This window comes from Triturus cristatus, chromosome 3_2 (assembly GCF_964204655.1).
Source record: "Triturus cristatus chromosome 3_2, aTriCri1.1, whole genome shotgun sequence".
Classification (NCBI taxonomy): domain Eukaryota; kingdom Metazoa; phylum Chordata; class Amphibia; order Caudata; family Salamandridae; genus Triturus; species Triturus cristatus.
The window spans coordinates 509,747,177-509,759,626 of NC_140584.1; the positions used below are offsets into that span (position 1 = coordinate 509,747,177).

At 46.0% G+C, this 12,450-nt stretch overlaps 1 protein-coding gene across 4 annotated transcripts in view; it reads left to right on the forward strand.

The window, feature by feature from the left end:
* The window catches only part of USP47 (ubiquitin specific peptidase 47), a 1,403,064-nt gene that overhangs the window by 875,282 nt on the left and 515,332 nt on the right, over positions 1 to 12,450 (forward strand). For all 4 annotated transcript variants that reach the window (XM_085648190.1, XM_085648191.1, XM_085648188.1 and 1 more), the window contains one exon: positions 5,087 to 5,202. In XM_085648190.1, coding sequence (XP_085504316.1) covers positions 5,087 to 5,202 — 116 coding nt within the window. The remainder of the gene's footprint in view (positions 1 to 5,086; positions 5,203 to 12,450) is intronic.

The following is a 12,450-nucleotide window of genomic DNA, read 5'->3' on the forward strand; positions in this document are numbered from 1 at the left end:
AGTATTTTTCTGTGTGGCAACCAAATGGTAATGTTCTCTCCTAACAGCAGAAAGGAATAGAACTACTATGTTTACATAAGTTGCCGACGAAGTGTTGGTAAGTGCTCTGTTTAAGTACAGCTTTGAGGGTTTTAGAGCTTCATAAATCAAACAAAAATACTAATTGTGGGATCCTGGTGTTTTTCTCACCTGTTAGCAGTCTCCCTCTGAGTCAGGGTGCCTTCCGTCGTCCTATTAAGAAAAGCAAAAAGTTCCAGAAGACAAACTCATTTACAATCCTCTTTCTCTACATCTCAGCGCGAGTGCGAACATGTTCAATATTAAGTTTCTCTTTTGAACTTCAGATTGAGAAGCTATTACTCTCATTTTCACTTCCCTAAATGTGTGACCTGCAAAATTATTGATGCAATCCGGCTTTGAGTGAGTCTTCTGTAATAAAATATGAAGAGAATGAATCCAGCGTTCAGCAAATCATTAATTTTCTACGTTTTAAAAGTAAAATCACTATTCATACTCTATATTTTATTGCAGTGTTCCTTAAGTAATTGTAAAAAGAAAAATAATGTAAACAATTAAGAACCACATCTCATGAAAAACACAAGCATGTTTATTCCCCTACCCTTGAGAAATCCGTCAGAGCAGCTCGATACTTTTTGTTCTTGTATGCTTCCCTGACGAGGTTACCAACTCCTCTAATCAGTTAATTTAGCTCCTTAATTTATCTTCTCTTTGATTTCCACTCCCCCTGCTTAGTATATTGGGAAAATATGCTAAGTTGATGAGAAAATGTGGTATGGTTACATCAAACTTTTAAACGCGTCCTGATCCCAATTTTTTGAAAGTCAGAAATGCTTGAGTAAGTTGACTTTCAGCGTGCATTTTAAGGGGAGACTATCTGCTCTGTTTGAAAAATACTTTTATTGTGATAGAGACTTCTAGCTGCAGGTTCCTCACCTTTTCTAAATTCCCCTGGCGTCAAACTGGATCAGTAATCTTTTCAGCAGTACCTCTACGTGCCTAAAGGTGGCCCCTGACGGCTCTGCGCTGACACCATTCCACTCCGGAAATGACATGCGGTGCCTATTTAGGTGCACTCTTGAGCACGGCCTTAGTTCCTTTCTTTCTGTGCCACCAGACATTGATCCAGAGCTCGCTTTCGGCTTTCTGAGACACTTAGCTCAATATTGTGTAAAACATTTTTTAACAGTGTGCAAGAGATGTCACCCCCTAAAACAACGGGTTTAGGGATTTTTGCAAACAAATGCCTGTGCCAGATTCCCATCAGGTATGCCTATGGTGCCTGAGGTTAGCCATGACTCCAAGGCTTCTGGCGACTGTTTGTCGATGAACCAAATGGCCATGAGGGAGCATTAGCTGAAACTTTGTCACCAAGCATAAGAAGACTCAGCATCAGAACCATTCCAAATCCTGCTTAGGGCCCAAGGCCCAGTCGTGTTTCCAGATGCAACGAAGCTGCTTCAGAGGTGGGTTTTCGTCGCGCTCCTCAGGTAAGCATTAGAAGCACTGTGATGCCGACTTCACCACATGAAGAAGCGACTCCGATTGTCCTCTCTGATGCTGTTACGACCTCAACCAGCGTCGTGCCCGAATCTGCCCAAAACTCTGATTCCCTCCAACATCCTCCTTGAATTACTACAGGTTTGACAACTTTCTTAGCATTCCCTTTTTGAGACTGATTCAGATAACGGTCACTTGGGTGAGGAGTTCGCTCAGCCCAACCAAACTGGAAACTGGTATGAAGACTTAGAGGAAGCTAGTGGCCTCGAATCCTCCCCGTTGATGGCTTTTTTTTTCTCACCCTGGTCCAGATACAGAGGAAAGTGCTATGGTAATGCTCCAGCTCCCCACCTTGGATGTGAAAACTAATGTCTTGCCGGATGTCCTCCAACCAAGCCCCTTCTTCCCTTTAGCAAGGCACTAACGGATACCTTGTTGGGGGTTTGGGCCAAACCTTGGTTTGGCCTTTCAGTAAATAGACAAATTGCCCGGTGCCATCGCCCTGCTTCTGGACGACCTGGCTTTACTTTTACAGCACCTCTCACCAGAAAGCCTAATGGTGTAAGCTTCCCCCAGCTGCTCTTGTCCAAACGCATTTTCCACCACTCCCCCAAGAAGGGAATATAAGTGAGTTGAAACTTTTGACAGTTGTGTGTTTTCCTCTACGAGCTTGGCCCTCAGATCTGTTAACAACAGCTGTTTGTCGGGACACAACTGACATGCCCTTTGGATTCGAAGGCACAGCTCCTCCATGGGGTGTCCGAAGGCCTTCACCCTGTTCCACTATCAGGTGATTCAAGAGGGTTGTGATGCTGCCAAGTTCACGAGTCGTCGTAGCTTGGACACCACTGATTTAATTGGGTGGGCCATAGGCACTAGCACTGCCATCTGCGGTCATGTGTGGCTGTGATCAGCTGGGTTCTCTGGCGATGTCCAGTTCTCCCTGATGGACATCCCCTTTGATGGGACTTGCCTGTTCAGGGGAAAAAGCAGACTCAGCCTTGGTCTCCTTAAAACGCTCAAGAGCAATCACTCGCTTTCTGGGCCTTTCCGTCCCACCTTGCCAAAGCTAACAGCTCCAATGCTCCTTTAACAGCTTTGACCAAGGCGTTCCTTACCTCAAACCGACACAGGGAACCAAACCGTATTGCAGTAGAGGGTGTAGGGCTCACCACCCATGCTGGCAAGGCTAGTTATTTGCCCAGCGTCCTGTCCCCCTGTGGCCCAACTGCCAAACCTCTTTAGAGGCCCTTGCAGGAAATCAACCACCCAGTGGGAGGCAGAATTCACTGGTTCTTATCCAGTTCACAAGCGATCACGTCGGACAGGTGGGTCCTACAGATTGTTCACAAAGAGTATACCGTGCCCTTTCTCTCTTCCTTGCTATGCCTTCCACCGTCCCTTCAGCGACTGATTGAGGACCATCTCTCCATTTTGCAGCAGAAAGTGCAAGCCCTTTTGGCTAAAGGGGTTTTGAGTGGTTGTCAGTGCCAGAAGTAGGATATGGTTGTTATTCTTGCTACTTCTGTTGCTGAAGAAGGGTGGAACTCTTGCACCTGTTCTAGATCTGCGCCTGTGGATGACGAATGGCAGCTACACACGGAGGTAGCCCATAGCTCGATCTGTTCACCATCACGGAGACCGTGCTATGTCAGCAGTCCTGTGCGTTTGAGCTTCCAAAGTGGCTCTTGTTCGGCGATGCATTCTGCCTCAGTGGAAATCTGGACTCCTGTATGCCTTTCCACCATGACCACTCCTGTTCTGGATTGGGCACGGAGTGTTTCATATCTGGATCTTGTGGGTTTGAGCATTGGTCCTCCCAACAGGCTGCCCTTCTGTGATTACCTTCTGTTGCAGCAACAGGGTAGGGTTCTGTATCCGGGCCTTCACAGTCTCCACCTTCATGGGTAGAGATTGAGCGGCAACAGCTGAACACCTTCGACTTTCCTCTGCAGGTGGTTGATGTTAGCTTGGCAGCCAGGCGTCCCGCTATGAAAACCATATATGCCTCTCATGTAGACAGATTTGTGGCTTGGTGTGGCACACGACTGGTTGACCCCCTCCAGACCAAGTTAACTGATGTACTGTTATTTGTTCTGTCTCTTGCACGACAGGGTTTTGCTAAGGGCACAGTTGAGGGTTTTCTTGCACCCCTTTCAGGCTTCTTAAAGTTGCTAAACCAGCCCTCATGTAAGTCTCCAGTTATGATTCCTTTTTAGAAGGGCTGCAACACAGGTTTCTACCTTTTCCTTTTATCATGTGTCAATGGGACCTTAATTTGGTACTGACTTATCTGATGTGCATGCAATTCGAGCAGTCCTGTATGGCTCCTTACTATCAAGACTGTGTTCCTCATTTCCATCACCTTGGCAGAGCATGTGAGTGAGCTTCAGGCTTGTTGTGCCAATCTGTCTTACACTTCTTTCTTCAGACAGACTGGTTCTGTGGACACAGGCATCCTTCCTGCTGAAAGTTGTGATGCTGTTCTTCGTCAGTCAAACCATCACCATGCTGGCGTTTCATGCTCCCCTCTCTCATCTAAGGGAGAGGAGAAACTTCTTCACTTAGACCCCAAGAGAGTGTCGAGCATCTTTATAAATCCTACCAAAGAACCCAGGTGGACGATGAGCTCTTAGTGGGGTTCGCTGAAGCAGAAAAAGGCATGGAAGTACAGAAAAGAGCTAGCTGTACTGTGCTCTGCATTCAAATCTGCTACACAGTGGTAAAGAAGCAGCCTCTGGAAGGACTGCATGCTCATTCTACCAGGGCCAAAGCTGCTACCACTGCGTTGGCATGCGGAGTCCCTTTCCAAGACATTTGCCAGGTGGCTATTTAGCGTTTCTCCATACATTCTTGAATCATTATTGCCTAAACAGTCAAGTTTGCTGATAGGGGCCTTTTACCTGCTCAGTCCTGCAGGACTTTCTGGTTTGAATCCAGCCACAGACCCACATCCAAATAAGTATTGCTTTTTTATCTATTCAAAATTTGAGGAATCTGTCTAGAAGTCTCCATCAGAAGAACAAGTTACCTTTGGTAACACTCTTTCTGGTAGAGACTAGCTGCAGATCCCTCACCAACCATCCCTTCCTCCCCCTTCTGCAGTCGGACTCTATCGATTAATAAGATCCCTAGTCTAGGAATCCTCACATTGTCAACCAATTTGCATTTGTGGCTCTGTGTCTGGGGGTGTGGGCGGCCTGGAAAGCAACTGACGGCGCGCAGGAGGGGTGCCTATATAGGCCCTGATTGAGACAACCCGTATCAGTGCAGAGCTGCAAGGTGCCACATTGCAGGAATGCAAGGTTACTGCTGAAAGGTTTCTGGATCGAGTCTAGGGAATATTCAAAAGGTGAGGAATCTGCAGCTAGATAGTGTCTTAACCAGAAAGTGTGTTACCGAAGGTAAGTAACTTGTTCATCAGGGACAACACAAAACCTATGGATTAGAGCGCACATGTGAGATTAGACACTGCATCATTATCATGTAAAGTTTTGTATTCATTTTTGTCTTAGCGGTGCATTTAATTTGTTTGTACTTTAGAATGTTTGTTTGTTTGTCTCCATAGAAGTGATGGTAAAAGTACATGTAGTTGACCTGAAGACTGAAACTGTAGCTTCTCCTGTCAGTGTACGTGCCTACTTGAATCAGACTCTGATGGAATTTAAGCAACTTGTTTCCAAGGTAAGTGTGTAAGTCATAAGGAGAGCTACTGAAAGCTATTTGCATTCAAATTAAATCTATAAACAAAGAGAAAGTTATTACTTGGCATTTAGTAACTTTGTTCGAAATCTGGGAAAGAAGGATTCTAGCAATCCATTGATGGCAGAACTATGCAGATATAGGCACACACATCAAAGCAAGAGTGGAACACCAAAAAAAGCATTGCAGTCTCAAAAAGCGTTATATTATGAGACCCTCATCCACTAGTGTCCGCTAGTGACACCACCATAGTTCACTAGTAATCTGGTTCTTCATTGGGTCAGCATTCCAGATACCTAATGTACCGGAATGGGCTCACCCTTCATAAGGATAAATCATTCCTCACTATCCTTGTGTTGGGGGTGATCTGGGACAAAAATAACTAAAATTATCTTAATCTCCTAGGTCATTTTATTATTTACTGGAGTTGGCATACTATTAAAAACAGGAGTGGATGTGTACATAGGAATGGGTTAGTGATCCCTAACATCCATTGAAAGTCAATAGTCTGCATGATTCAGCCAGGTGCACTCACCAGGGTCTTGTGGTTTTTGGCAGGACCTTTAGCAAGCAGCTCCCCAATGTAGATATAAACCGTATACTATTCTGTGTCAGATATATAAATCACTTCCTGATCTTGAAGGGTAAGATAGCCCTTACCAAATCTTCCAGGGTACACTAACCCTTCCCTTCAGAAGAGGCTCATTACGGCCCTATAGGCTCATTGAGTCATATATAAATTTTCAGTGCATGGAGGATCAAATTGGTGCGTGCACCAGGCTGACTTCCTTGATGACCGTCTAACTTCATGAACTGGCTGCCTCCACTCGACAGTACGGGGCTCTATAGAGACTCAATCCTATGCACATATTCACTCATGTTTTTAATCTTATCCCAACTCCAGTGACTAACACAATGAACTAAGAGCTGGAGATACTTTTAGTTATTTTTGTCTCAGACCTCCTCCTCGTACTATAATTCTTTATGAGACTGCAATTATCAATGCTTTATTTGGGACCCACTCATGCTATGATGAATCATTTTTCATTCATTCTTTCTCTTCTCTCTTCTCCTGATGTGATTTTGAAGATATAGGTACCCAGTCATTTAGGGTGTGAAAGCATTTGGTTGTTTGATACAAGAAATACAGTCTGTTAATGTTTGTTTGTAGTGGGCAAGAAAATTTTAACTGTCTAATGAGGAAATTGCTTCACAGGCATATTTAAAGAATGCTCCGCAGATTCACCGTGCCGTCTTTTACAACTTTAATGCTTTGTGTCTGAAATGTTTCATCTGTCTTTATTGTTGCTCATTAGGTTTGACATCATGTGGTACTGAAAGAAACACTAACGTGAAATGCCTCTTCTTTCCAATCAATAGTTCCTCATTCCATTGAAATATATAATTGGAGAATAGACAATTGAAAAAATAAATTTGGGATGATCACTATATTTAAACATCATTTCAGTAGCAAACCATTTTGCTCAACATCAAATAAGCCAAATGTAATGAAACATCATAATTAATATTTTAAGAATTAAAGAAAGTGATAAATGAACGTCTCTTTCCTGGTATCAAGTCCCAGATCCATCTGCAGAGGTACAATTCTTTAGCCGATAGTTAGTATGGAGGAATTAATAAAACAAAAAAGGTGAAAGCCAAGGTTTGAGTTTTCCGTCCACTGTTTTCATTCCAACCTGAGTAAGAAAGAAACCCAGTGCACCAGAAAAGGAAGGGAAAGGGAAAAAAGGAATCCGTGTGGGCAAATGTCAGAGCAGAAAGTAGGAAGTAGAATTGAGGAAAAGATGACACACTGGCTTTAAAATAAATAGGTAACGGGTACAAAAGAAATCCGGGGAACTGCTCTCTCTCCATTGACAAAATAAAAAATACAGTAATAGTGGAAAAAGGATGAGTCGGTAAAATGATGCCATAAGAAACCTGAATAGTTTAATCAGTTGGGCAAAGGAGGGAAGAAAATGATAGCTATGCGGACCGACTGTGAAAGGTAACAAAATGTTGCAAGTACTTGAAAGAAACAAAGGTTCCTTATGTGGGTTCAATGAGATTGTGGATTAGCAGTTGCAGGAAAAAATATCAGCAACCTATTTTTCCCGAAAAAGGTAATCCACCAACATAAGCTCTTCATTAGCATTAATGTTTCGAATTTTTAAGGAAACCTGTTTGAGTATAAGGAGCCTTCGGAAATGCTATCATCTGATTTCTTTTTCTCAAAATATATGCACAATCAAAAATAGATTGGCAGTCGTCTTGGTAAATCGGTTTTTATGGTCATTCTGTGATTTCTTCTTTTTTACAGTTTGTTTGCAATAAGTATCCACTCATAAATCAGTCTGCTATGCGTTTAAAAGACCATCAAAGTTCTCTTCCAGGGGATCCTCATCAATAGTCATAAGCACTGAATATTCCCGCCCATGTGCGGGGACCCCGGAAATAATAAAATTATATATGTAAAAAACATACATATATACAGCTCTGTATATGTATAAACATATATCATTTTTTCCAAGCAAATGCAGCTCCCATAAAAGGCTAGGCAATGTAAATATACACATCCAATAACACACATATATATATATATATATATATAAAGGTATAACAATACACCTAAATCTTTTTTTTTTTTTTTTTTTTTTTTTTTTTTTAATGAGGTAAACACTCATGAGAAAGCAAAAAATAAAGAGAACAAACTGTGGAAAAACACAGATGTACAACACATTGCCAGCCTGCAGGCTGCATTGCAATACAATACCATAGAGACTAAAAAGCCCTGTACAGGTAAAAACTGGCACCGTGCCTTTAAGGCAGCCCTGACTTCCATATCCCATCATGCCTCAGGGGTGACAGTTAGGTCAGTTGTTCTTTCCGGCTCCTTCAGTCAGGACCCTGGAATTCAGCTCTCTTCTTTTTTGACTCTTTAGTCAAGAATTATTACAACTTTAAGATTTTTTTGGACTTCTTCTTACAACTTCTGTGAGGAAGTCAGTATCCTGTGTTTTTCTGACTGATTTTTCAGCCGTTTTGTCAGAAAAATGCCTTCTTTATTTGTTCCATGCCCATCTTGTGGAAAAAAGAAGGCTGCGTCAGACACACATGAGGTGTGTATCATCTGTCTGCCGGACTCTCACTCTCCAGCAACATGTCGTCATTGTGAAGACCTTTCCAAAAGGACTTTAAAGGAGAGGGAGAGGATTAGGCTGTATGGCCTAGCAGAACGGTCGACGTCGAGGCAGTTGGTCCCTGTTTGCTCCCCATCGACGTCGGGCTCGGCGTCGAAGACTCCAGCGGCGGGATCGCCGCGGAGAGGTGAGGAGTCAAGGGGAAGTCATGCTGCAAAGAGAAAATCGTCGTCGACTTTAGATTCAGCGTCGAAGCGGATGCGTTCGACGTCGACGGCATCTAAAAGCTCGGCGTCGAGGTCTCGGCGCCACAGTTCAACGTCGAAAAAGCATCTGTCGACGTCAAGAGAAGATCGATCGACGTCTGCACAGAGATATCGTTCGTCGTCGAAAGAAAGACATCGTTCGACGTCGAGGTCGGCGAGACATCATTCGACGTCGCGAGAAGTACGTAGGCGATCTCCACAGTCAACGTCGAGACCAAGATCGCCGTCAAGATCAAGATCGCCGTCGAGGAAACATCGTTCGACGGCGAAGAGGCTTTCGACGTCGAGACAAAAGTCTCCGTCAGGAGTGACGTCGGGGCAGACGCCTCCGTCAGGGCCGACGTCGAGGCAGGAGCCTCCGTCGGAGTCGACGTCGAGGCAGAAGCCTCCGTCGGAGTCGACGTCGAGGCAGAGGCCTCCGTCGGAGTCGACGTCGAGGCAGGTGCCTCCGTCGGAGTCGACGTCGAGGCAGGTGCCTCCGTCGGAGTCGACGTCGAGGCAGGTGCCTCCGTCCTCACAGGTCTCCAAAGCTTTGGTGAGGTACATGAAGCCTCCGTCGAAGATAATCTCGACGTCGAGACAAGAAGCTCGGAGCCTCGAAGATTCGAGTCAAAGATCTCCGGTGATAGGCCTATCACCGTCGAGGCAGCCCTCTGTTGAGGGTACGCAGGAGGTGTCGCATATTCGCCTCACGATTCGACCAGTCTCAAGGCGAAAATCTCCTCATAGACTGATATATACGACTCCTGAGTCACCGCGTCTCATATCTATCTCGCCTTCAGGATCAGAGGGCTCAGGTTCAAGATCAGAATCACCAGAGCTTGTGCATCAATCTCCAGTACCTGCAAGAGAAAGTTCGCAGGAGGAGGACAATGCTGTACCTCAGAGTCCCGTAAGGGAGATGCCTCAGAACCCTGCTGTACCAGACGCAATAAAGGCATCGCTATCAAGAATAAGGGGCGTGGTATTCCCAGCGACACCGATCAGACCAAGATCTCGAGAAAGAGAATCCCGAAGTCACTCTCGAGCACCAAGAAGGCGATCCAGGTCTGCCTCCCTCAGAAGAGAGTCGACCAGATCAGAGAGAAGGCGCCGTAGGACCCCTTCTACCTCCCCTTCTTCCAGATCATCCAAAAGGGATTATTCACCGACACTCTCGGAGACGCCACCCTCTCGGGTATCTCCGGTAGATGATATTTCTACATTTCAAGAAGTGTTGTGTAGAGGAGCTACAAAATTAAATATCCCTATGCCGGTTCAGGAGACCACCGCATCCATAATTTTTGAAACTCTTCATGAACGCACGGTGACACGCCCGTTATTGCCACTAGTCCCCGGTTTGCTACAACCGGTAATGGATATCTTTCTCACGCCAGCAACCACCAAAACGGCGCCGGCGAGAATTCTAAAAAAGTACCGTCCAGCTCCGGAGGATCCGCTATTCCTTAAAACAGATCCTCCACCGGACTCTGTCATCACCGCCGCTGCCAGAAAGACGCATGCAGTAGCTGGATCTTCAACGGTGCCACCAGATAAGGACAGTAAAACGCAAGACTCCTGGGGGAGGAAAGTTTGCGGCTCAGCATCCTCAAGCTTGAAGGTGGCAAGTGCCTCGGCGCTTCTGGGGCGCTATGATAGGTCACTATGGGACTCTCTTCAGAGGTTCATTGAAAAAGTTCCATCAGAAGACAGACGGGACTTTGAAGAGATTTTGCATGAGGGGAGTCTGGTTTCTAACCAGATCATAAGTGCAGCGGCGGATGGGGCAACACTGGCAGCGCATGAATATGCACATGGAGTCACAGCCAGAAGAACATCCTGGCTTAGATTGACGGCCTTGAAACCGGAAGCGCAGGCAAGAATTTTAAATCTGCCTTTCTCCGGTAGTTCTCTTTTTGGGTCCCATGCAGACGAGGAAATGGCCCGTATGAAAGCAGAGCTGGAGACCATGAAAGCAGTCGGGCTTGAAAAGAGGAAAGAGTTTCGACGCCGCAAGGGAAATGACAGGCGCAATTACCAACAGAGGGTTCAAACCCCTCATTGGCAAAAGAACCAGGACCAGCAAGGTCAAAAGAAACAGCAATACCAGTCCCGCAAGCCATCCAGGGGACGAGGTAACAACAGGCAGTCTAATGCTGGAAACAAAGCACCGGGGAAGCAATGAGAAACCGCTTCCTCCGATGCTGTCCACCGCTCCGGTGGGAGGAAGTGTTGCGCATCATCTTCCAGAGTGGCAGACAATCACAAAGGACAAGTGGGTACTCAATATACTGCGTCATGGGTACTCGCTTCGTTTCAGAAGTCACCCCCCATCTATTCCTCCTGTCAAGTCATCCCAGCATCTAAAGCAGCTCAGAGAAGAGGTAGCGACGCTACTACTCAAATCTGCAATAGAGAAAGTGCCCATAAACCAGAGAGGAAAGGGAGTTTACTCCAGATATTTTCTCATCCAAAAGAGGAGTGTGAAGGTGGAGTTCAGACCCATTTTAGACCTACGGATACTGAACAAGCACATAAGAAAGGAAAAATTTCGCATGCTGGCGCTCCACCAAATATATCCTCTTCTCCGGATGGGCGATTGGATGTGTTCACTGGACCTTCAGGATGCATATTTCCATATTCCCATCCTAAGGAATCATCGAAAATTTCTCAGGTTTGTGGTAGGCAACGCTCACTATCAGTTCAAAGTCCTCCCATTTGGCCTGAAGTCAGCTCCTCGAGTATTCACAAAATGCGTGGCAGTAGTAGCGGCTGCTCTGAGGCGCGCAGGAGTCTTCGTCTATCCCTACCTAGACGACTGGCTAATAAAGGGCTCATCACCACAGAATGTGCGGACACAGCTGTCGCTATGCCTGAACTTATGTCGCAGGTTGGGTCTCAGAGTGAATGTCAAAAAGTCCAATTTTTCACCAACGCAGAGGATCCACTACCTGGGTGCAACTATAGACTCCGTAGTAGGAAAAGTGTTTCCTTCGGAGGAAAGACAGTCATCCATTATGCTAAAAGGCAGACAGATTATGACCAGCAATCTGTCGTCGGCAAGGCAAATCTCATCTCTGCTAGGGGCCATGGCATCCTGCATCTTCCTAGTGCCCAATGCCAGGCTAAGGATGCGTCCTCTCCAGCAAGATCTCGAGGACAAATGGGATCAAAGGAACTCCCTGTGGGAAGAAAAGGTTTGCCTCTCCTCTGCAGCCAAACAGTCAATCAAGTGGTGGCTGAAACCAAGGAATCTGCAAGTGGGGATTCCCTTCCATCAAGAGCCCCCAACTCAGACCTTAATCACCGACGCATCCCTTCAGGGATGGGGTGCGCATTTTGGGACTCTGCAAACTCAAGGTCGGTGGTCCAGCAGCGAGCAGTTGTACCACATCAACATGCTGGAGCTCAGGGCGGTCCACCTAGCCCTCAAAGCGTTCCTACCTGCGATAACGACGAGTACCATTCTAGTACAGACGGACAATACCACCACAATGTACTACCTGAACAAGCAGGGGGGTACTCGATCCAGAACGCTCTCGCTGGAAGCTCAGTCCCTGTGGCACTGGATCCTAGCAAGGAACATCTCATTGAAAGCGGTGCACCTACCAGGAGAACTCAACGTGCAAGCAGACTTGCTCAGTCGGCATTTTCAAGAGCCAGAGGACTGGGTAATCAACGACGAAGTGTTAGAAGACATCTTCGGGGAATGGGGGCGCCCGCAAGTGGACCTCTTCGCGGACGAGCAAAACACAAAATGCCGAGGCTTCGCCTCAAGATACCATCGACCAGGATCCCTAGGGAATGCCCTTTTGATCAATTGGTCAATGACATTTGTGTACGCT